Here is a 26,078-nt window from a genome sequence, read left to right as displayed (position 1 = left end):
TCACTGTGGCACACTGCAACCTTCCTAGGCTGACCTGCATTCTCTGATACCTGGACTGCTTTGCTTTCAGAGCTTTCTAACAGCCTTCTCCCATCTGCTTTTGCTTTTCTCAGTAATCTATGCTCTTACTCAGTAACCAGCATGATCTTTAAAAGGTACAAATCTGTTCAAAAGATTTTCTCACTTAGAATCATTCTTGCCTTCCAACTGCTACCAGAATAAGGGCCAAGCTGTATAAGGTGGATCTGTTCAGAAGTCCATATCATGGTCTTCCAGTTCTATCTTATGATGTCAGTTCATCTTGTGTCATACATTGCTCCCCTGGACTCCAGGAACACCAGCCCTCTTCTAGTTTCCTAAGTGTAACTGCTGCCCCAGGATCTATTAATAGTACTTTCATCCAGAAAACCCTTCTCTTACTCTTTCCCTTTGCCAATTCATTCCCATTCAACCTTTGAGTCTGAGCTCAGTTGTAACTTTCTCAGGAAATATTTTCCCACTTTGAAGAAAGGATTGTTTCCTTTGTTATATGTGATCTTAGAATATGAGCTCATTCAGAACTGTGTTAAGCCAGCTGTTTTACATTCATAATTTGGTAATAGCCTATTATATTTGCAGATTGCAATTCCATGAAGAAAGGCTATTTCTTTTTCCTAAATATGCTAGCCTCAGGGTCCAAAGGATGGAGTGCCTAACATAAGTAGGTCATTAACACATGTATCTTGAATAAATGGATAAACAAAATGGATTTCAATTTCTTCATCTATGTAATAGAAATCAACAAAATGGGGGAAATAGTAAATGATGGTACTAATACTAAAGAGGTTGTTCTGTACATCAAATCATATAAAATATTGTTTAAGTGCTTTATAAAATAGGTTATTTGATTATAAAATATTTGTTATTAAGATGCTGACTCATTATATATGTTTAGTCATATAAATAAAGTTTACACTTAATAGAAATGAAATACTCCCATGAAACTTATAAGGTAGAAATGAAAGAATCTGAAAAATTTAAACTCTCTTAAAAATGTAATTATAAAGAGGAGAAAGATGATAAGGAAGCCTTCTTGAATATTCTTATAAGTACTTAATCTTATTTATTTCAGACAGCAACCTTGGAAGGTAAAAATGCTATTATATACTATTTTATAGATAAAGAAACTTCTCCAAAAAGGTATTTAGTGGAAAAACCAGATATGTCTAATTTCAAAGCAAATGTTGTCAATCATGAAATTTAGAAGCCATCAAGGATCTCCCCAAAAGTGTACAAAGGCACAATACATATATTTGGGTTTATGCAATTCTACTTTCCTCATTTTCAATGTATCACCACAACTGTTCCTTGATAGAGAATACTGACATTTCCACAGTTTCTCTTCCATATGTACACTTATCTATAATTGAATGCATTTTTTTCCTTCCCACCCATCTAAAAGAATAACTTTTGCTCTTCTTTTCTTTGGATAGAATTTCGAATTGTAGTTTTGTTCTAGGCATTGGGCTATAGGGACTATCATGTTTTGCCACTTGACCTATCCTTCCAATTTCTGATTTTCTCTTTATGCATCCTTCCTCTCAGCCTGTAAATATGTTTGGAAATCTTTTTTATTCATTTAAACAGGCATACGAATTCCAGACCTTCAATGCTATTTCAAGAGGCATCATTTATTTCTCTCCCATTCCTCTTTGGAACTGGAAGTTTGGAATATACCTTCAGTATTAAAATATAATCCAGAAATATCACTTCTGGATATATAGTCAAAGGAATTAAAGTTGGTACGTAGAAAAGAAATCTGTACTCCATGTTCATTTCAATATTTTTCATGATAGTCAAATTGTGGAAGCAATCTAAATGTCCACCAATGAATAGATAAGAAAAATGTGGCACATATGTACAATGGAATACTAAAGAGCTTTAAAAAATAAAATACTGACATTTTCAAAACCATATATACTTGGATGATATTGTAATAAGTGAGAAAAACCAGGTACAGAAAGACAACTTTTGAGATCACTTACATGTAGGATTCAAAATTATTCCATAGAAACAGAAAATAGAAAGGAAGAGTATCAGAGGGCTAGTGGAAGAAGGAATGAAAAAAGGGGAGATGCTGATCAAAGGGCACAGAGTCTCAAAGGGCACAAAGACTGGAAAAGTCCTACAAGACGATCACAGTCTATTTCAAAATTGCACAAAAGAGTAGATTTTTAACATTTTCACCATAAAAAGCGATAAGCTGGATATGTTCATTAGTTTGATTTTTTAAATTTTTTTATTAGTTATACATGACAGTACAATGATCTTGATGATTCATACATTTGAATCAAATAGGGTATAATTTCTTATTTTTCTGATTGTACAGGTTGCAGAATCACATTGGTCATAGAGTCACCCATATACATACAGCAATAATAATGTCTATTTTGTTCTGCTGCCCTTCCTAGCCTCCCTTCCCCTCCCCTCCCCTCCCATCACATCTCTCTACCCAATCTAATGTGACACATTATTTTTTCTCCTCACAACATCATACATGTATTCTGTATAACGCAGCCAATTTGGAAAGCAGTATGGAGATTCCTTGGAAAGCTGGGAATGGAACCACCATTTGACCCAGCTATTCCTCTTCTCAGACTGTACCCAAAAGACCTAAAAAGAGCATACTACAGGGTCACAGCCACATCAATGTTCATAGCAGCACAATTCACAATAGCTAAACTGTGGAACCAGCCTAGATGCCCTTCAATAGATGAATGGATAAAAAAATGTGGCATTTATACACATTAGTTTGATTTAATCTTTCTACAATAAATATATGTATACATATATACAATATATATACACATTGTATATATGTATATATATACATATATATGTATATATATAAAGATCACATTTATTCCACAAAATCATGCAATTATTATTTATCAAGTTAGAATTTAAAAACTGCTCTAATATCATCAATAATCACTCCATTTCCAAATCCATTGATCTGTTTTTAGATGTAGTTCTATTTCATACTTCTCTAAAGCCTTGGAGAATCTTTTTCATGTATGCCAAACTATGAACCTTTTCTGAGTGTCCTCCACCTTCTTGGTCATTTTTTCCTGTATCACTTCTTGCTTTGTACTACTCTTAAAATGTATTTGGCCCCTTTCTGCATATCTACATGGTCCTGTTTTACATCTTCTACTTCTATGGCTACAATTACTGCCTTACAGCCAATAAATCCCAGATTGTTTTTCAAGGTTTGATTTTTCTGCTAAGCTTCAGATCTGTTTATCCAACTGTGTACTTGGCAAGTTCTCCAGGTGTCCCATCTGAAGGCTTTAAAAAATGCAACACATCTAAAATAAACCTCAAATTTCACTACCCAAATTTACTGTTCCTTCTAAAATTCTTGTCTTGGTTAATGGTATAATTTTTCCATCATTTACTCAAATCAGGAAGCTAATCATCTTTTTTGTCTCTTATTTTCCTCAGAAATGTCTCTCAAATCTGCTATGTAGATCTCTACATATGCTTAATCCAAACCAAGACTATTTTTCAAACAAATTATTCAAACACCTGATAACTGTCTAGTATCCTTGCTCTCACCTCCTTTTTATAATCCATCCCTCATATTGATATCACAATTTTCCTTGTATAATATAAAACTGTTTATATGACTCTTATTTTTAACACCACTCCTTGGTCTTCTATAAGAAACTCAGGTTTCTTACCTGGTTCAACAGGCCCAAAACAATCTAAATCAAACTCCCTTCTTTAACTTTGTATCCCATGCAATTCTATTATATTAAATTATTCACTATTCTCTGATCCTCCATAACCATGCACATACGAGTCTTCCTTCAGAAAAGTTCTATGAATATTTCAAGTCAGAATTCAATTTCCTTGTGATGATTTCTTTATTTTCTCTGAAAGAAGTTGCTTCTCTCTTTTTGGGCCTCATACAACACTTGCTACTTACTTTAATTATAATACACAACACATGTAGAGTAACCTTCAGCTTCAATCTCTCCCTATAAAATGCATGTTTTTTTTTCAGACTGTCACTAGGGCTATTCTCTTTGATTCAGTACATACCAATTTCTCCATGCATTTTATTTTGCTCAATAAATAAATGGAAAAGATACACCATCCCCCATCAATTATCCAGCCAAATGTGTAAGTTTTAACTGTTTCACTATTGCATATTCTGTTCTTCCTGTTTACAATGCTAGTCAAGAATGACTTTCCTATAAATTTATCTCTAAAATAAATGATGCTGCAGTTTGGTGCAAACATTTTATTTATTTATTTACTTTTTGCACGTGAAACATTTTCCCAAAGAAATTGATTTTGAAAGTTAAGGCACTGCCTGTTAAATATTGCTTTTCTTTCTGCAAAACAATAATTTTACATCATATGGGATGGCAAGTTCTGGTACATTGTCAAACTTTATTTAAGCTCCTGATGTAATCCTCTGATGCCAATTCAGAGTTGCTATTTTTAAATGAATACTTTCCTTGAACTGACTTTTAATTCCTTGGGTAATTTCTACTTGCTATTAGCAGTTGAATAGTTGTGCCTGTGCATCAGAGTTCAGGAAAATTGCAACCATCTGCCAAGAACCACAGACCTTAGCCCTGGGTCTCTATTATTCTGACAGCTCCACCTTCTCTAATGGAAGTATCAGTACCCAGTGAGCATTCTGTTGGCACTCAGAGTGGAAGTATTAAGACCCTATGGCCCACTCTAGGTAAATTATATATTGTCATGTCCTTTGCTAAAAATAAACTAAAAGTTGGGGGTGAATCTTCAGGAAGAATTAAGTAAATAGTGTTATTAATATTTCCTCAAGCACAAAATGGAGCACACCAGTTCTTAAGAGGTTAAACCACTTAAAGAACAGACTATTCAAAGGAGGAAAAAATATAGAATTCTGAAGAACTCACTCTGACAACTCATTTAACAAGCACATACTGTTTGTTCTCAGAAAAGTCAGCTTTTGAATTTAGAGGAGTTGAAAGGTTCATTTCTGGAAACAGCTTGTCCTCAAGTTTTTTAATAGTTCACTTAAACTGAGAGTGGGAGTCACAGGATGAGTACAATGGAAATACTCCAACCTTTTCAGTGACCTTATTTTGTGCATGATAAAGAACTTTCCAGTGTGCAAATAAATCAAGATTTAATGAAGTTCCCTGAATGAGGTTTAATAAACAGTTCTCCAATTTGGAAACTGTCCCTATATTATTAAAATCTGATTATTCGAAGAAAAAGAAATTAGAGTGAAGTAGAAACATCTGAACATGACGGCCATTATTCTTTACAATTTAAAAAGCTGCTTTAGTATAGTTAATATATTTAGTATGTAAATAACCTATGAAGTTTATTCAGGAGGGCTGTAAATCATAGTGGATAAGATCACAAGATCTGTGTTCATGAATCCCTGGACTTGAGTGTTAGCACTACTATCACTGGGGCAATTTAACCTGCAAGCCAATGTAGAATTGGAATATACAATACATAGGATGTAGAACAATAATAATGGTTTTTACTTTATAGAGTTATTGTGGGCATTAAAATGAGATGGTACTAAGGAACACTAAGTTAAAAGCTGACCTGTATACTTAAAACATTAAGTCAAATAGATTTTCAAGATCTGTTTAGGTAGAGAAGCAGCATTTGTGCTTAGTTATCAGCAATCAGAGAATATTGAAGTCCATCCAGTTAATCCTCTCTTATAAAATGTAAGTAAATAAACCAAGTTGTATTTAAATATTCATACTATTAAAATTTTCATAAGGAATATTCTATGCACTTTACAAAAAATATTAGTTGGCATTAAAATACCTTCAGATAATATAGACTGAGGTATATCTTAATAAGATAATTTTTTAAAAAGTTGTCACTTAAGAAACTTTAGAAAGTTGCTCCATTAGAAAATTATTCTTTTAAGATATTACAGAAGTTCATAGTTTTTAGTTTAAAAGTTACTGAAAATTTTAAGCAGCTTTATGGAGACTTGATTCAAATGCCATACAATTTACCTCGTTTGAAGTGTATAATACAAAGTTTTTTTTTTCTTTTTAGCACATTCTCAGGTTGGCACAATAGTAACCACAAAAAGTAACCTTATACTCATTTTCAGTCATTTCCCATTTCCCTCCAACTTGCTCTAGTTGGTCCCATGTTACCACTAATGTACTTTTTGTCTCTATAGATTTGCCTGTTCTGCACATTTCATATAAATGAAGTCAGTTAATGTGTGGTCTATCATATCTGGCTTCTTTCATGGAGCATACTGTTTTCAATATTCATCCATGTTGTAGCATACATATATTAATATTCATTTTTATTATTGATTAATATTAAATTATATGGAGAGACCCCATTTTATTTATCTATTCATGTGTTGATGGACAATTAGGTTGTTTCTGCTTTTATTTTCTCGAATGGGCATAGTTTTTATTTATCTTGAGTATATACTTAAAAGTGGAATTATTAGGTCATATGGTCACTCCTCATTTATCATTTAAGGAACAGCCACACTGTTTTCCACTGTGGCTGCATCCAGTTTATATTTAGACCAATGAAATATGAGATTTATAATTCCTCCATATTGTAACCAACACTTTATTTTTGTCTTTTTTTGATTATAGCCAATCCCGATGAGTGGAAATTAGTATCTCTTGTGGTTTTCATTTGTATTTCCCTAGAGTTCATGATGTTGAGCATTGTTTCATATGTTTATTGAATATTTATTTTCTCAAAAATGCCTATCAGATGCTTTGCTCATTTTAAAAGTAAGTTATTTACCTATTTTTATTGAGTTTTTATAATATTTATGTATTGTAAATAAAATTCCTTTATTTGATATATGATTTACCAATATTTCCTCTTATTTTCTCAATTATTACAGTCATATTTTGAACAAGTTTTCTATTAGCTAACCAATTAGGAATGGCAAAATAATAATTTTGCTAATATTTTAAGTTTTTCTTCAGAAAAAAAGCAACTAGAATTTAGCAAAATAACTTTGCAGATTTGGGCTATTTTTTTGTATGTAAAGCAGAAAAAGAGGTTAAAACTTAGGACTGAGGTGTCAATGAGAACTTACTTTTATTCAAAAGAATCTTTAAACAGTACCATGATGAACTGTGAATGATCCCAATGAAACCAATCCATAGTTAATTGATTTTCTTATCACACCATTATTTCATTAATTCCCTCAATTGTATCAGGCGATGTGGTAAATAAAGGAAATACATAATTCCCTCAAATACCTAATAATTAAAACACTAAAATAATTGTAATGTGTTTTAGAAAGCGTTTTTTTTTTTCAATAGTGAGCAATTAATAAGTCCCAGGTATTATTAAATCCTTGGGAAACAGAAACATTAAGATGATGTGCCTTGTCTCCAGTAGCTGCAAAGTGAATGAAAATATGAACACTTTACATGTTTTAGGTAAACACACTATAATAAAGTGCAAGTCATAATAAAGCACTGAAGTGATCAATTGTACATGGCTATGCCAGGCAAGGGTACACAGAAGAAGCCTTATATATTTCAAATAAGACATATATACATGACAACATATATGATATTATATTCTATATAAATATGCACATATTAATATATGTACACCATAAATACACAATATACATATGTAATATATATGTGTGTGTGTATTTATATCCTCTACATATATTTCTGTACATGCAAAGAAAGAAGTAAGTATCTAAACACATAAGAATTAATGGAACAAACCATAAAATTAATAAAATCTTCAGATAAAATAATGTCTTCATAAGATAATAGTAAAATTTGGGCTGGATGATTGGAAAGAAGTTAGAAAATGTTACAAGCTATTTGATAAAACTTCTTTCTCCCTCTCTCTCACCCTGTGAGTTTTAGGAACTTTTATTTGTAAATAATCCTAAATAAGTCATCCTGAAAGTCCTTTGTGTCACTCTCATACTTCTCCTTCCTCAGGGTCTTAAGAGCAGATTCAGGGCACAGCAGGGAGTCCCAATTCTGGTCCCACTCTAGGGATTACAGACCATCTGAGCATCAGTGAGCTGATGCCATCAAGAGGGTCTTTAATATCCCTGTACTCGAAGGAAGGGCTCCACAGCCGGCTCCCACACCTGCTCCCACATACTTCTCCCTAGCAGGACAACATCATCAACCCCTCTCCCCAGGCTACATGCATTTTGTTCAGTGGGAAGATTCAGAGAACATGCAAAGGGGTTGATTTTTTTTCATTTATCATCATTATCATCACCACCACCACCACCACCATCATCATCATCATCATATTTACTGTGCACCAACTCTAAGCAGGGCATTTTGCCATACTTTTCATGTTTAAATTTGTAAAATATGTAACATTAATTTTAAGGAAATTTTATGAGCAGTAGGAAGTATTATTTTTCCCTATTTAATTTTTTGTTATTTCTTTAAGAGCATCTAGACTCTTCATTTAAGAAGCTATGCCCATTAAAGATACTTTAAACTTAGTGTAAGGCACAATTATAGCATAGCTTTGTTTGAAATTTATATGCATAACATATTTATCCATAATTAATATCCATAACTATTTGAATCTGAAACAAGTAGAATAGCTGTTGAATTAATTATGTGATTTTATATATTTTTTTCTCTTCAAAGAAGTTCTTCTAAACCAGCAATATCATGCTCATTATGCAATTCTTACCTGGAAGTCAAAAGTCCAAGTGCTTCCAAAGGACGAGAAAATGTCCATCTTCTCAAGATGGTATGCATTTCTGAAACAGTCCTTTCATCCCATCCAGGGGCACTACCCAGGACCAAAGGAAGGGAGCAGTTTTCATTATTGCAGTAGAAGCGATAAAACCATAAGTATCTTTTCTTTTCTTCAGAGAGTCTAAAAGAACAGATTAGAAATTAACTTTTCTGGGCTTTGCTACACTAACAAATGTTACTGAAAATGCACAATGGAAACCTCTCTGTACTGCTTTGGATATTGTTTTGGTTTATTTTGGAAAACCAGATCTTTGTCTTGTTGCAACAGTTTGATATGTTACTCCATCAGCTTAATTCCCACTAACTATATTTTATGTTGAAAAAAAAATAAACTTTTAGTTCAAAAAATTCACATGTATTTTTCTTCCCTTTTATCCTTGTCACTTTTTAAAATATGTCATTTTAGTTGGCAAAATCTCTGTCCCTTTTAGGGCAGAACTATATTCATCTGAATCTTGAAACATATTCTTTTTACAGCAGAGGTAATCAACTGTTTACTTTCTGACTTTCTTTACAAATCAACTTAGACAAGTGGGCCTGTGAAGAAACGGCATATTTTAAAGAAGAAATTCCTGCATCTCAGAGCACTCTTCATCAGAGTTCAGAACTCTTTCTGCTGTTAACTTCTAAAACAAAGATCTCAATTCATCTCTGGATTCTGGCTTTAAATATTCAAAGTTCACTGGAAGTTTGGAGTGGAAATGCTGAAGGATGATGCCAGTTTCTCAAGTGCTCAAGTATTTCCCCCTGGAGAGAGGCCTAAAGCAGAGACCTCAGTTTAGGAGGAGGGGAGGGCCACTGAGTTTCTGACAGTTCATCTTGCTCTGCTCACACTCAGCAGAGGCATTCAGAACCACAGGTCAATTGAAGGACAGCAGCCCTTGTGTGCCAATGCCAACCTTTGAACTCACCCTTCCATCTGATACTGCTGCTCAGCCTGAATCAACTAACTCCCAAGCAGGGTAATGAAAAAAAAAACTTATTATTAAAGGTCAGTATTTCCCTACAATTTCCTCTGCATTCATCATCATCTGTCAGATGGAATATTTGGAGGAGAGATGAATTTTCAGGTATGTTTAGGTCCCTTTCCTATGCTATGTTACTTTCTTCCCACCAGAAGGCCTATGGGAAAAATCAGTAATAGAATTGCTACCACATAGAGTACTCTGATTAAATTCAGTTTTTCTTTAATACTGAACAATGCTATTTCTTTCTTTCTTTATTTTTATTTATTTTTATTTTTTTATTGGTTGTTCACAACATTACAAAGCTCTTGACATATCATATTTCATACATTAGATTGAAGTGGGTTATGAACTCCCAATTTTACCCCAAATGCAGATTGCAGAATCACGTCGGTTACACATCCACAATTTTACATAATGCCCTATTAGTAACTGTTGTATTCTGCTACCTTTCCTATCCCCTACTATCTCCCCTCCTCTTCCCTCACATCTTCTCTCTCTACCCCATCTACTGTAATTCATTTCTCTCCTTGTTTATTTTCCCATTCCCCTCACAACCTCTTATATGTAATTTTGTATAGCAATGAGGGTCTCCCTTCATTTCCATGCAATTTCCCTTTTCTCTCCCTTTCCCTCCCATCTCATGACTCTGTTTAATGTTAATCTTTTCTTCCGGCTCTTCCTCCCTGCTCTGTTCATAGTTGCTCTCATTATAGCAAAGAAGACATTTGGTATTTGTTTTTTAGGGATTGGCTAGCTCTAGTGCCATCCATTTCCCTGCAAATTCCATGATTTTGTCATTTTTTAATGCTGCGTAATACTCCATGGCGTATAAATGCCACATTTTTTTAATCAATTCATCTATTGAAGGGCATCTGGGTTGGTTCCACAGTCTAGCTATTGTGAATTGAAGATGGAAAAATATACCCTGTTCATGGATAGGCAGAACTAACATTATCAAAATGGCGATATTACCAAAAGTTCTCTATAGGTTTAATGCAATGCCAATCAAAATCCCAACGGCATTTCTTGTAGAAATAGAGAAAGCAATCATGAAATTCATATGGAAAAATAAAAGACCCAGAATAGCAAAAGCAATTCTAAGCAGGAAGTGTGAATCAGGCGGTATAGCGATACCAGATTTCAAACTATATTACAGAGCAATAGTGACAAAAACAGCATGGTACTGGTACCAAAACAGGTGGGTGGACCAATGGTATAGAATAGAGGACACAGAGACTAATCCACAAAGTTACAACTATCTTATATTTGATAAAGGGGCTAAAAGCATGCAATGGAGGAAGGATAGCATCTTCAACAAATGGTGTTGGGAAAACTGGAAATCCATATGCAACAAAATGAAACTGAATCCCTTTCTCTCTCCATGCACAAAAGTTAACTCAAAATGGATCAAGGAGCTTGATATCAAATCAGAGACTCTGCGTCTGATAGAAGAAAAAGTTGGCTCCGATCTACATATTGTGGTGCCGGGCTCCAAATTCCTTAATAGGACACCCATAGCACAAGAGTTAATAACAAGAATCAACAAATGGGACTTACTTAAACTAAAAAGCTTTTTCTCAGCAAGAGAAACAATAAGAGAGGTAAATAGGGAGCCTACATCATGGGAACAAATTTTTACTCCTCACACTTCAGATAGAGCCCTAATATCCAGAGTATACAAAGAACTCAAAAAATTAGACAATAAGATAACAAATCACTCAATCAACAAATGGGCCAAGGACCTGAACAGACACTTCTCAGAGGAGGATATACAATCAATCAACAAGTACATGAAAAAATGCTCACCATCTCTAGCAGTCAGAGAAATGCAAATCAAAACCACCCTAAGATACCATCTCACTCCAGTAAGATTGGCAGCCACTATGAAGTCAAACAACAACAAGTGCTGGCGAGGATGTGGAGAAAAGTGTACACTTGTACATTGCTGGTGGGACTGCAAATTGGTGCGGCCAATTTGGAAAGCAGTATGGAGATTCCTGAGAAAGCTGGGAATGGAACCACCATTTGACCCAGCTATTGCCCTTCTCGGACTATTCCCTGAAGACCTTAAAAGAGCATACTACAGGGATACTGCCACATCGATGTTCATAGCAGCACAATTCTTTCTTTCTTTTTTATTTTTTACTGAGGCGTAATTTACATAAAAGGAAATACTTAAATTCAGTTCAAAAGTTTTTGACCTGTGCATATGCTCTGTACCAAACACATTCTTATCAAGATACTTAACATTTATTTTTAAGTCACCAGAGGGCAAGCACTGTTATGAGTTCTTTCCCTCTAGATTAATTTTAGTCCTTTTAGAACTCCATAATGGAATCAGAGAATGCATGTTCCTGATTTATGGCTTCTTTCACCCAAATAGCATGTTTGAAATTTTCCACATGTTGAGTGTGTCAATAGCCCATTCTTTTTAATTAATAAATATTCTTTTTGGATGAATACACTAAACCTTGCTTATTAATTCTACTTTTTGATGGATACTTGGGTTGTTGCCTTTTTTGCAGTATTTTGTATAAAAGTGGTATGAACATTGCATGCAAATTCTTTTATGGATGTTATTTTTCATTTCTCCTAGGAGACAAAAGTCTGTGTTTTTGGTCAGGTATTTTGTTTACCTTTTGAGAAATCTGTAAACTATTTTCCAAAGTGCTTGTAAAATTTTACATTCTTTTTTTAATGCTTAACAATTATTATATATTTATTATGTGGCTGGCATTGCAAAAGTGACATGCTTTAAATCACAGTAAAAAAAGAGTCAGGATATGACCTTAGATATTTTCACTCTAGAATAGAGTTTCTCAACCTTAGTAGCATTGATGTAAAATTTTACATTCTTATGCTCAGCATATAATAGTTTCAATTGCTCCACATTCTTGCCAACTCTTATTTTTTTTTAATACTATTCGTTCTAATGGGTGTATTTTTTACTTAACCTAATATCCAGGAAAATTTTCATCTACTATTTTTTATGCCTTTACTTTTGGAATGTCTGTTTGTCTTTTAACCACATTTTGGTTGGATTATTTGGATTCCTTAGCATCATTTCTTCATATACACTGGATATAAACTTTTGTCTCATGGATGTTTTGCAGATGTTTTTCTCAGAACATGGCTTGCCTATTCATTCAATGCCTCTAGGCTAATAGCCACTTGAATCATGGTGCCTTTTGAGAAATAGTTTCAAATTTTACTTAGTCCAATTTATAATTTTAAAATAGTTATTGCTTTCTCTTTTTTTTCTTAGAAAATTTTGCCTATGCTAACATCCATTCTCCTGTTTTCTTCTGAAAACTTTATAGTTTTAGATTTCATGTCTAGGAAAATATCCATCTCGTATGGGGTAGGCATCAAATTTATTTATTTATTTTGTCCCATAAGAATATCCACTTGCTGAAAATATTTTTTTTGCATTTATTTATTTGGTGGCTTTGTAAAAAGTTTGAACATAAAAGTGGGAACTTGGACTCTATTCTACATTGTATTCTATTCCCTTGATTGGCTTGACCATCCTTAAGCCAACACCACAGTTCTCTTAATTGCTATAAATTTACACTACATTAACCACACATATGAACTCTCAAATTTGTTCTTATTTTCATTATTGCTTTGATTACTTATAGCTATGGGTTAATTTTAAAAACAAATTTATAAAATTTTGCAAATTATTTTTTCCTCAATGTTACTATCCTTTCTTATTTCTCTACATTCTTATGCTGTATTGTTGGCATTTTCTTGTAGGTCACAAGGCTCTATTATGAATTTCAGTTGTAGTTTTTTTTTAAATTTTTTATCAGCATGGATAATTTCTCTTGCCCTGCTTCAAACTCACTGTTCATTTTTGGCTACATTATGCAATCCATGAAGCCCATCCAGTGATTTTTAAAAAATATTTTTAATTCTTTAATTTTCATTTCTTTATAAAGACTCTTCAGTTTTCCACTCATGTTTTTTTAAATATAAGTATCTTCATATAGTTGTATTGAAATTACTGTTTATTAACTTAAAACTGGATTTATTTTCACTAACTACAACCCTACTGAAAGCTACAGTTATATTTTCCTGATTCTTCCCAATATTTTCCTAACTATTGATTGTATGCTAGGCATTTCCTAATTTTCAATTAACAATTGCATGGTGAGGCATTTGGAACACTACATTATTGACAGTTAGCATTCTGCTATCCTTTGGGTGTTGAGTGATTTTCAATTTTTTTTAGTAGGCATATTATTTACTGACAAATCAGTCTGATCTAGTTGAATCTTTTTTTTTTAAAGAAACTATTAGAATGGGACTACTAGTTCTTAATCTAGGTCTAGTATAGACTTATTCCTAATATCCATCTTTCTGATTTGTTTGTTGAATGTCTGGGATGTTTTGTGAGCTTTCTCCTTTCTTATTAGTTGGAATTTCTCAGTTTCCAAGTATCATGCAACCTCTCAAGTCTACATTTATTGCACATCTCCCTGTGGGCCTTGGAAATCTACTTAATCATGAGTTGCTTGGGACTCAATAAATATCTAAGTGGAACTTCAGTACAGATGTCTGTAGCTCCTAATCTGCTATCCTGCTTATTCCCATGCTGTGCTCTGAAGCCTCAGCATGATCGACCTCTGATATGATCCTTCTTTTTCCTTTACTTTTCTTTCTTTTTCCCTCCCTCCATCCCTCCCTTCCTGGCTTCTTTCTCTTTCTCTGGTTCTTCCTTCCACACTTCCTCTTTTTCTAACTCAGAAGGACTACAATTGCTTTTTTGGATTCTATGCCTCCAGGCTAATAGCCACTTGAATCTTGAGGCTCACTCTTAAATCCTGTCTGTTCAGTCCTTTCTGAGAACATCGGTCTCATGTGTATTTTGTTTGTGTCCTAGTTCCTTAGGTTAGCAGGATCAGTTAGGTACCCTTCGTGCTGAAATAAAAACATTCATTTCTTTTTTAAAAAATATTTATTTTTCAGTTTTTGGTGGACACCACATCTATATTTTATTTGTATGTGGTGCTGAGGATCCAACCCTGTGCCCCGCGCATGCCAGGCGAGCGCGTTACCGCTTGAGCCACATCCCCAGCTCCATTTCTTTTGAAGTATATGTTTTTGAATGTTTAATTCTGGAGTCTTCCAAATATTTGAAACCACTTTTTTGGTTGACATTAATTTTTTTTTTATTTTTTCAGATATCACAGGTATATTTTCATTGAATGTCATTGAATCTGAATTTCCCAATTTTGATTACATTTTATCAAACTGAAAGAAAAAAATAATTAAGTCACCAATTATATAATAAAATATTAAACAATGTAAGTCGTAAAAACCAAGTGGTATTTGAAAACTTAAGCTAATTTGATTCTAACGCAAGTTTTACCACATTGAAGGCTGTTCCCCATCTGTTTCCACAGTCCAGAATGAAACTGTACTGTACAAAACATGAATAATTATATTCAAGTGGGTGAAATAGAGGAAGACGTTGCTTACTTTATGTATACTATTAACATAAATAGAACTTGAAATATAAAACAAGTAGAATTCACTGGGATTAATTTTAAAACACAAACTAATATAGTTAATATGATTATTATTTGTTGGGTTTGACCCTTTTTGTTTGAAGATATTTGAAATTCAAAGCATTTGGAGATATTTAAGTTTTAAAGCATTGCATCTTTTTTACATTTAAAAAATTTTCTCATTATAAACGACTTAGCCTTTTATATGTGACTTTTTTAAAGTAAGGTTTTGTATTTTGAGTAAGAAATACAAAAAAAAATGCTACACCTAGTTAAGATGATAATAGTCTGGTATGACAATGGATTGTCAATATTATTTATGAGGACTATAAGACTCCCATTCAGTCTGTATGGTGAACTTTTTATAAAGGCACTAGGCAAGGGGATTTTAGTCCTTGTGACATGCCTGTTTTACACATATCATTTATCAGGCACAATATGTAGTATTGGAATCATAATGATAGACAAAATAGATAGCTTTCTTCCCTACCTTCTCCAGTTCTTACAAATTAATGAGGGAGACAATCACATCAAGGAACAGGATGATAATAGCTTGTATTAAGTGTGATATCATTAATGTTAATCTGATAGAAAAAGAAGAAAGACTTGATTAGATTGTGTTATCAAAGAAGGCCTGTGTGAGAGATGACATTTAAGTGAAAACTTAAAGAGTGAGATGGCTTAGTCTTGTGAAGGACACAGGAAAAGACATAGTAGGGAAGAATGTTTCAGGCAGAGAAAACACCAAATAAAAGGGGTTAGTATATTTGAAGCACATGAAGAAAAGTAAGGTCACTGCCTTGAAGTAAATGAGAAAAAGAATACTAAGTTGTAATTAGAGAGCAGGGCACTAACAAGATAACTCAAAACAAATCTCCTGATCATACTCAGTGCTCCCATATGGAATCCTCCTCCAGAAAACTAAATCCTCCTCCAGAAAACATCTCTAACATCCCTGCAATTGATCACCTAAAAACTTCACATCCTTCCTTGACTTAGTTTTGGTTCCTGGCTTCTCAATTGACTCACTCCCTATTTCCAATTAATCATGGAGTTAGGTCTTCTGAGCTTTCAAATCCAGCCACTCTACCAGTTTCCATTGCTATCACCTAGTCCTAGCCATCTTGGGCTCTTGCCTGAAATATCAATACCCTCCTTGCTGCCTCTCGATTCTCTCCAATCCAATCAAAGGGATTGCTCAAAAACTATTGTTTGTATCACAGAATTCCTCTGTTTGAAACCTTTACATGACTTCTCATCCCTGGAATAAAATGCCTTATCATGTTGCCTATCACAGAATGGTCACAGCATGGTATATACAAGTACCATCATGCCCACGTGTCTCTCTCTGTGTCTGCATGTGTGTTACTTTGTGAGTTTTATGCTCCTTCAACATGGTATTAATGAACACAATCAACTCTGATTTATTTATTACCAAACAGCAAGCACAAATGCGACTAATTATAATGCCTCCAAGGATTTTGGTTTTATTTAAAGAATTATACTTTGACCAAAATCTAAGTACTTACTAATTTAGTGATGTTAAATATGGTTTGTTTCTTTAAAAAATTGCCATAATAATTATATTTCACTTTTTCTTGTTTACTAAAACAATTTCCTATCTAGTTGAAGGATGGTTGAGCTATAGTTTATGGTTGATGTATATCAAATCACTATCTGCTTTGTTGTTTGGAACCAAATGATTTCTAACCTTTTTTTCCTTAAAATTGCTAAATTCCACAGGAAAAAAATTAAAAACATACAAAACTACTTATTTAGTTCCTACACATCAATTCAAAATCCAACAGGTGTGACTTTAGAAACTAAAAGAGTCATGTGGGAAGGAAGGTCCATTATTTGAAGATAGAAGTGCTTTAAGTATGATACAGGAGAGGGTGGAAAGCAGGCAAATTCATCCACAAGACCTGCATCACTTACAGTAAGGGAGACTGTTTCTGTGAAAGTCTGGCAATATGTTTCAAACACTCTTTGGTTGGTTCTTCAAGACAGGTTCTGTTCTCTTCAGGATCAGGTCTCATGTACTCCCATCCAATAGTTGGAAAATCAATCTGAAATAAATAAATAATTGGATATGTATTGAAGGTGTCTCTGAAGATATTATTAATTTATTAATCTGTATTTTTGGATTTGTAAAAACTTTAGAATAAGTTCTATTTTTTTCTGTGCTATTATTTCTCTGAAATAGTTTTTAAAAGTATCATGAACACTTGAAATTGGTATTTAAACATACATGGTATCTGGTCAATTTTTACACATAGTAAATGTTTTATAATGTTTTACACATAGATTAATGTCTTGTAATGTTGTCTGAAGAAAAATAAGAAATAATAACAATACAAAAACCTTCTGTGAAGCTAACTATTTTGCATTTTTGTTTAATATTGAGGTTATATCCTTTATATATTTCAGTGTTAAAATGTTTCTATTATGAGATGAAGAAATTTGAAGATGATAATTATACTTTTTTTTTCATGTAATCACTTGTGAAAATAAGAAGAGCTACTCTAAGTTCTCAGGTCTAAAAGCCTGGGAACCATTTTGTAGAAATGAGACTGAGCACTTCTCTGGCAATAACCTGTTTTGCAAGTACAGTTATGTAATCGAATAGAATATCTTTGTTTTGGCTCTTAGTTCAGGTTTATAGAAAGGGCTAGAATCCAGGCCTCCTTTTTCTCTGATTCAATGTGCTTTCAATTAGGACTCTTTTAGTGATAATCTGACTTTGGTAAATAAAGTAACAGTTAACAAAAAATGAGCCGGATACTATAGTGCTCCCTATATTTTCTTAAGGTTATCAAACTTTTAAAAAATTTAAATATTAGGAAATCCATGGAATTTATTTTTTTTCTGCTGAACTATGTTAGGCTGGAAACTTGGAAAAATTGAGGAACATTATAGATTATGTGAGTCACAGTTTGAAATTTAGTTTAATCCATTTGTGTCCTTATGTATTTAAACCATTTTAGTATCTTTTTCTATAATCCTTAATACTTGTTGCAATTTTTGTTTTTGTTATAATATTTATTATTATGTACCAATTTTCACTCCAACATGATAAAAGAAGCTAGTTATAGGTAAGACAATCCAAAGCAATAGTACAGTAAATTTTCTCTCTTGACCAAGATTAATCTTGAAAAACTAATGTTGGTGCCTCTTATGAAAGTATATACAGTAACAGCAGGTTACAGGTTATTCTTTATGTGCCCAAATATTGCTAAGCACATGGAACTGAATTACTAGAAATAGTATTTCATGAACTATAAGAATTATGTCAGTCCTAAGTAAATGGCAGTGTGGCTGAGGAAACTAAAGTCAGTGGATGAAAATGCAAAAGGCCCTGGTTACAAACTATATTAAATTCTTTTATAAATTTAGGAAGTAATTTTTATCACTAGTACATGAATAAGCTTTATATCAAATTATATTACTAATCTAAATACTGATTCAAGAATCACTGATGGAAAAATATCAAATTTCTCCCATTGTCATTTGTTGCAACACATAGCAAAAGAGAAGTTCCCCAAAGTGTGTATGAAGGTACTTGCTCATTGTACTTTTTGAGCACCATGGATTATGGAAGACACAAAGTATGATAGTATCCACAGTCTTCAGAGACTTTACTGATGAGAAGAAGCATGCCAGTCCATTCAAACTAATGAACAGATTAGGTTACAGCTCTCACAGTCCAATAATTTCACCTCTGAACACTCTTGCATTAACAAGAACTTTTGGGAGACAGCTCATATACAAACATATCACTATCAGAGATCTCTCAGTCAGTGGAAAGAAATATAATATGGTAAATGCATTGATAAGAATGTTATTAGGTATTTTGTGAACACAGAGGATGGGCACTTAAATTTCATGGGGTAGAAAGAATTGAGGGGGTAAGTATGAGATAGAGAAAGGAATATGGATTGTAAAAGATAACCACCACTTACACACAGTTAGAGGAGGAGAGGGCAGTGGATGATGAAGGGGTAAGAACAGGTTTATTCCAGACAGGGAAAATATTTATATTTCTCATAAGATAAAAGCAAAACAGTACATGTCAAAAATGCAACATTTTTCAAAGTTGCTGGTGTTTAATGTGTCAAAGAGGGACTAGAAAGAAAAGGGATGGAGAGAGATTTGCTATGGAGTTTGTTTTTTGTTTTCTAGCTATTGCTTGAATTACTGATGAGTCAATAGAAAATGGCAGGTTAAGATTTAAGTTTTAGGACAATCACACTTGTAATACTTAGAGTCTAGAATAGAGAATGACAAAAGTCAACTATAGAAACCAAGTGATCATCAGTTTTAATACAGGAAGATGTGGTTGAAACTAGGGGAGGAACTGGGAAGATAAACTTGAAAAAATATGGGAGATTAAATTAGCAGGATATGGTGTGGACTAAACAAAATAGAGAAAAGAGGGAAGAGGGAAGGAAAACAGGTAGGCGTATGTGGGACAAGAACAGACGTAAAGAATTCTGAGGGTAAATGTAATTTTGGAGAGGAAGGTGGGCCTGGTTTGACATATGTTGTGCTTAAAGCTGCCAATAGAAAATCCAGGTGGGAGTTTAAGCAAGTATATGGCTATATTTGTCAGAAGCTTGTGGTATGAAGGAATCTGAGATGCAGTCTCAGAAGTGAACTGCATAGACACCGTAGAGAAAACCTTAGGAATAAGTGTGACCTAGTGATTCCACTGCTGAGTATATATACAAGAGACACGAGAATATGCACCTCCATGAAAATATGTACTTTAATGTTCATGGCTGCATTATTCTTATTAACTAAAGGGTAAAAATTCCAAACCTGCATCTACTAACCAATGGATAAATACAAGGTAGTATATCCATTCACTGCAATATCATTCAACAATAAAAAGAAATGAATACTATGCTACAGCATGTGTGAATTTTGAAAATATTATGCTAAATCACAGGAGCCTGTTCCAAAAGATTCCACTTATATAAAATGTCCAGAAAAGGCAAGTCTATACAGACAGAAGGTAGATTAGCAGCTGCATAAGGTTGTGGAGGACAGGAAAACAGGAAGTGGGATTTCCATGTTTGAGATGACGAGAATATTCTAACGTCGACTATAATGATAGATGCATATTTCTGTAAAAATACTCAAAATGACTGTATTATACACTTTAACTGGGAGAATTCTGTGATATGTGAAATATCACACTATACCCCATATGAATATATGATTATTATGTTAATAAAATTTAAAAAAAAATATTTAAAGAAATGAAAGTAGTAACTATCCTGATCTGGTCATTATACATTTTATATATAATATATACTACACATACACACACCCACCCACACACACACACACACACAAACACACTGAATTGTTATACTGTACCATATAAATGTGTACAATTAAAGTAATAATACAATATTTAAAATTAAAAAAAATTTAAAAATGAATTATATTTTAATAGAGTCATCTGAAAATAATAGAGGGCAACAGACCCTTAAAAAACGTCCACTGTGAGGTCTAGGAGAGGAAGGGGCTCCTAGGAAGGAGATGGAGAAAGGATAGCTGGAGAGAAGTGTGAGCAGAAAGAGAGGGCAATAATAGCAGAGCTGGAGGGAGAGTTGTTCAGTAATGGGGAAGAGAGAGTGCAGAACAGAGCAGAGCAAACTGATAGGACCAGGACTGAAAACCATTACTGGATTTGGCACCTAAGAATCAGCAGACTCCCTAACAATGTTAAGCCAGGAAAAAACAAGGCAGAATATAGTGAATTTACATACAAATGAGGAGGTGAGGCAATTTGAGAAATATAGAATAGAACAAGAATAACATTAACACATATGAAACAACTCTATTTTTAATACCTAAACATGTGACAGAGTCATTCTACTGGATGGTATTCAGGCAGAAGCAAAAGTTGAGGGAGACCCAGGCTAAGGGAGTCCAGCAATAATCTGCTTTTCTTTCCCTATTTCTGACTTGGATCTCCTTCATTCTGTCCTCTGCTTCCAGTCAATACATCAATTATCAGAGATCACAAAAACTGTTGACTTGGAGGAATCATGTTCTGTGACATATCACATCTGTCACACTGGGTTGGCTATCCTGTGGGAGCAACCCTCTATTTAATAAAGACAATCAGAACAGTACAGACCTGACTAAGGTCGGGTAGGCACAATGTAATTCTTTCAATGTACAGAAGTGAGAAACGAAGGTTCAGTGCCTTCTCAAGGTCATAAAGTTTTCGGCTAAGAGTTAAGATTTGAGTTGAGACTTCCTGACTCTCAGCCTAATATATTTCCCTCAGTAATACTCATTCCCTAATGAAAATACTTGTAACAGAACTTGCTTCTAATTTCTTTACCATCTCATAATCTTTAGATTGAAAGATAACTGCTCTAAATTTAGCTGTGTCACAAAACCGGTATGGGGTTCTAAAGGTGTTGATCCTACTATCTTCATAACTATTTTATTTTGTGTATTTTATTTTCAATTTAAAACCATGCTGAAATTTTTTCTGCATATATATTTGTTAAATTATTTGTGAAAATTGGGCAATTTAAATTCTGCATACTGTTGAATGATTATTATAGATTCTACTCTTTTTTATCTCTTTTTTTGGAAAGATGAATTCTATAATGGGTCCAGATTTCAACTTAGAAATCTGTGCAGCTGTTGAATACTTGACACTTCTTTTCTGATTCTATTTTTCAGAATCTATGTTCCTAAAAGAGCTACTCAGTCCTACAAGGGAATCTCAGCTAATAATCTTCCTTACTTCTCCTACCCTACCTTTGTCCCTTCACCAAAGACTCCACAAATCATGGATTTATATCCACAAAGCTCTGGCAATGATTATCCTCAAAGACTTAAACTTTGGTAAGCTGCAGTGTTTTGGATCAGGGAAAAATACTGACTTAAAACAAAATTATTTATCCTTTTAAAGGACTGTAAATGATATCTACACCTGTACACCCTATACGTCTGTCTATTCCTTCTCTCCATGTTTTTTCGTGAAATGGAAGATATGGCTGTTGACCTAGGAACTCCAGGTTTTGTTCATAAAGTTGTGCTCCTTTGTTTCTAAAACAGTTGTTGTAATTGACCACTTATCTGTTCTTTTTTTTTTTCCTGTTAGTTTTGTGCCTATGATCTTTAACTTGGAGCACTCAGATATTTCTCTAGCAAGTGTGCATGCATGTAGTCTTCTAGTTTTCCAGGACATCTTCTACAATATTTTCAGAACTTCTTTCTATGACTCATTGCCCAGATCATCCTGTCTGAATCTGGTACACAGTCTAATCCCTTAATGATTTTCCAGCCTCTACTACTATTCCTCATGTAATTGGTTCTTTATCTTAGCTAATGGGTCATATTTTCAGGCTAACACTGCCTTTCTGAATCAAGGACTGCACTGTGCAGTCCTTTATGACTGTGTCATCAACCCCTCTTAAATATTCAGTTGGAATTTACTCAGGGCATTCAAGTCCCTTCAGGGCATTCACAGGTCACGTCCTTAGGAGTCAGTGTTTGTCCCTCATACATTTTCTGAGCTTTCTCTCAGAATTAGGAATTTCTTTTTACATTGTGGCAGTGCCCCGAACAGCTAGAACATTTGTCAGATTGCATCAGAGAGAGTTTTAAGAGTTTGTCTCTCTAGTAGATTTTTCATTCCTCAAACTTCCTGGTTTAGTATTTCATAATCATTCATTGTCATAAGAGTGTTTATCATAACATTTGGTGCACAGGAGTCATATATGAAATGTATATTCAGTGTGACAGAATTGAACTACTAGTATTTTTCTATTCTTCTTCATTTATAGAATATATTTATCAGGTTTATGGTGACTCTTCTTTCTCATAGAATTGTTTCCTTTTGTCCTATTATGAAAGGGTGTCTGCTAATCAATCTCATGTGTTAAGTGTCTATGACATGCCAAGATCTAAACTGAATAACCTCTTTCTTATATTGCTGCTGACCTAGGAACTCCAGGTTTTGTTCATAAACTTCTTGCCCACAGTTAGAAGTGAACTTTTGGTGCTGTCTGAGGGCTTTCCTCAGACATAATGTGAAGTCACATTTTGGGGGGGAGGGGGACCATGGATTGAACTCAGGGGCACTTAACCACTGAAGTCACATTTTTAGAGTGTTAATTTGTCCTTTTCATTTTTAGCATCTTTCTGTGTATCTTTTTAAACTCTAACTTCTATACCCTTCTCCTAAACCTACAGGTAAAGCACCTGGAACTCTACAGTATTTCTCCACAGAAACCATCCTCAGTTGAAAGCAACTTTGTCTCTAAAGGACATTTGATAACATCTGGAGACAATTTTGGTAATCACAAGTGGGAAGGAGCCACTGGCATCTAGTTGGTAGAAGTCAGGGATGTTACTGTCCATCCTACAATGTACAGCAACAGGACAGCCTACCACAACACAGAATTATCCAGTCCAAAATGGTACTGATGTTGAGAAAGTCTGTTCCAGAGGGTGCTACCCAAGTTGCAATTTTCAGTAATGAAAAGCCCATAATTCTTACATTTCCACTTATGAGAGTATTGATACTTCAGCTATCTAACCAATGGACTTCCATTATAAAGAAATGAGGATCATCAGTGAGTAGTAAGAACCAAATACTAGAATCACTGACCACATTTTATTCATGATCACAAATCACAGAAAGAGGTTTAAGGAAAAAGTAAGAGAATAATAAATATATTTTATTTGCAATTTCTTTCCCACCATTTAGTGAATTGCCAGTCATTTAGGAATGCACAATTGAAGAGATTTTAAGGAAACGTGACACAAAGAAATGGTGGGTGTGAGTAAAGTACCACATTAATAATATATGCCAATGAGTGTGTTTGGATATTGAAAGAAAAAAACAATGCACAAAATGAGTATGTTAATGGCCATGCTCTAATACTCTTCTCCACGATTTTGTGTGATGGAGAAATGGCAAGAAATTGCTTTTATATAAACTGGGAAAAAAAGTGCTTTGCGAGTACTGAATATAGAATAAAAGCAGTAGAAGTTTCACAAATCCCAGAAGGCTGGAAGAAGAGAAGACTATTAAAATGTGTGATCCTACAAGAAATTGTTTCTGTCATTGACCAACAAACTACTTATCAACCAACATTTGCCTTGTGTACTTTAATCTCATAGCTTGGCACTTACCTGCAGGGTCACTGGGGATGGCTGACTTCCATCCCACACTCCTGGAGCTATCAGTTCTATGGGAGGCTCATTCTGTAATGTCATGCTGAAAAGCAGAGACCCGAGAATGGATTTTCTGCAAATGACAACACAGACAGACAGGAGTTACCTCCTGAGTGAAACTATTAGTACTTGAGCGTGTTTTCTTTTGGAGTATAAATAAAATCAACTATTTTGTAGCTTCATGCAGTAGGTAGAAGAAAAGTAAAATATTCCACAGTTCATATACTGATTAACAGATGATTTCTGATATACCACATGCATGGTATGTGGAAAACATGGCTGTTTTCATATATCTATACATTTTTCTTCCATGTGAGAATATTGTTTCCACAATGGTTTCTAACAGGTAGCATTAATTTGGAATTGTTGTTACTGATGATTACAGAGTAGGACTAAGAATCTCAGATTTATAGTCATGGAGTTATGATTTCTTAAATCAATAAAGATGTTAACTCTTCAGAGCATTTTTTGCTCCACGGAGTGACTAAATTCCTGAGCGTTTAGAGCTATGAGTTCTAAATGTATAGAAAGAGAATATTTAAATTAGCATAGCATATGATCTGAGAATCAAAATAGTTGTGGAACTTCACAGAGGAAATGTTCCTTCACACATAAATAGAAAGTTATTCATATTCTGAATATTTAAAAATCAGTTGTAAATTACCATAGTAAATGAGAGTGCATACAGGAAAGACATTAAACAGGGAAGAATTCAGGGATGGTTTTAACAGCTTCAGGAACATCCAAATCCATAGATCTTGTACGGATTTAAAAAAGAAGCTATACCTGGCTGTGTATATGAATCAGAATATTGCCAAAACATTCCAATATTCACCATAAATAGCATTTGATTTTAATATACTAAATTAAGAATGCAGAAATGAAATTTAACAAAATTAAACTTAAGCTTATAAAGAACTTTAAAACATCTCTTTAATAGTAACAATTTCACCTTGTCATTTAATAGATATCATGCAAAACTTAAAGAAAAAACTCAATTAAATAAAGCTTTCTTTAAACTTTTAGTTTTACAAGAATTGCCTTCTGCATTAATTTTCTACCTAAAGATATAATCAGAAAGTATTTGTCCAAAGGGATATAATTGATCATCATTATTGAACAGATATTTTTATATGACCGAAGAATATTCTTCTTGAAGGATAAGTTTTGATTCTGGTTTATCACTTTGTTTCATCCTCATCCAAAAGAAAATAAGCTGGGGGTTTGATATAATACTGCCATAGGACCGGTATTGGTAAGGTCAAATTTAATTTAATAGGAGTAAGACTTAGAAAAGTACTAATGTAATTTCTTTTTTCTTCTATTTGTTAATAACATTATACTTTTAAAAGAAAATCCTGAGGAATCTATCAAAACATACAGCTAGACCTTATAAGTGAGATCACCAAAGTCATAACTTACAAGGTCAATATATAAAAAGTAATTATATTTCCCTCTAACAGCAAAGATCATGTGCAACCTCAAATTAAAATTTCTATCTCAAGTCTGATATGGTCAGCATCTGCTGGGATTGTAGGCGGAGGAAGTATTGCTTGAGTCAGGAGTTTTGAGGCCAGACTGGACAAAAAAGAATGACCAAA

The 26,078-nt window shown here is 33.8% G+C and overlaps 1 protein-coding gene across 2 annotated transcripts in view; it reads right to left on the bottom strand.

The window, feature by feature from the left end:
- PIK3C2G (phosphatidylinositol-4-phosphate 3-kinase catalytic subunit type 2 gamma) overlaps positions 1–26,078 on the bottom strand; it is a gene marked incomplete at its 5' end in the record, with an annotated part of 348,977 nt that overhangs the window by 219,558 nt on the left and 103,341 nt on the right. For both annotated transcript variants that reach the window (XM_081311198.1, XM_081311197.1), the window contains 3 exons: positions 8,707–8,895; positions 17,197–17,327; positions 24,436–24,550. In XM_081311198.1, the coding sequence (XP_081167324.1) occupies positions 8,707–8,895; positions 17,197–17,327; positions 24,436–24,550 (435 nt within the window). The remainder of the gene's footprint in view (positions 1–8,706; positions 8,896–17,196; positions 17,328–24,435; positions 24,551–26,078) is intronic.

Source organism: Spermophilus citellus (genome assembly GCF_964194105.1).
Source record: "Spermophilus citellus genome assembly, chromosome: 10".
In the NCBI taxonomy this organism is placed as follows: Eukaryota; Metazoa; Chordata; class Mammalia; order Rodentia; family Sciuridae; genus Spermophilus; species Spermophilus citellus.
The sequence above is the reverse complement of the archived record's forward strand: the minus strand, read 5'-3'. Positions and strand labels throughout refer to the sequence as shown.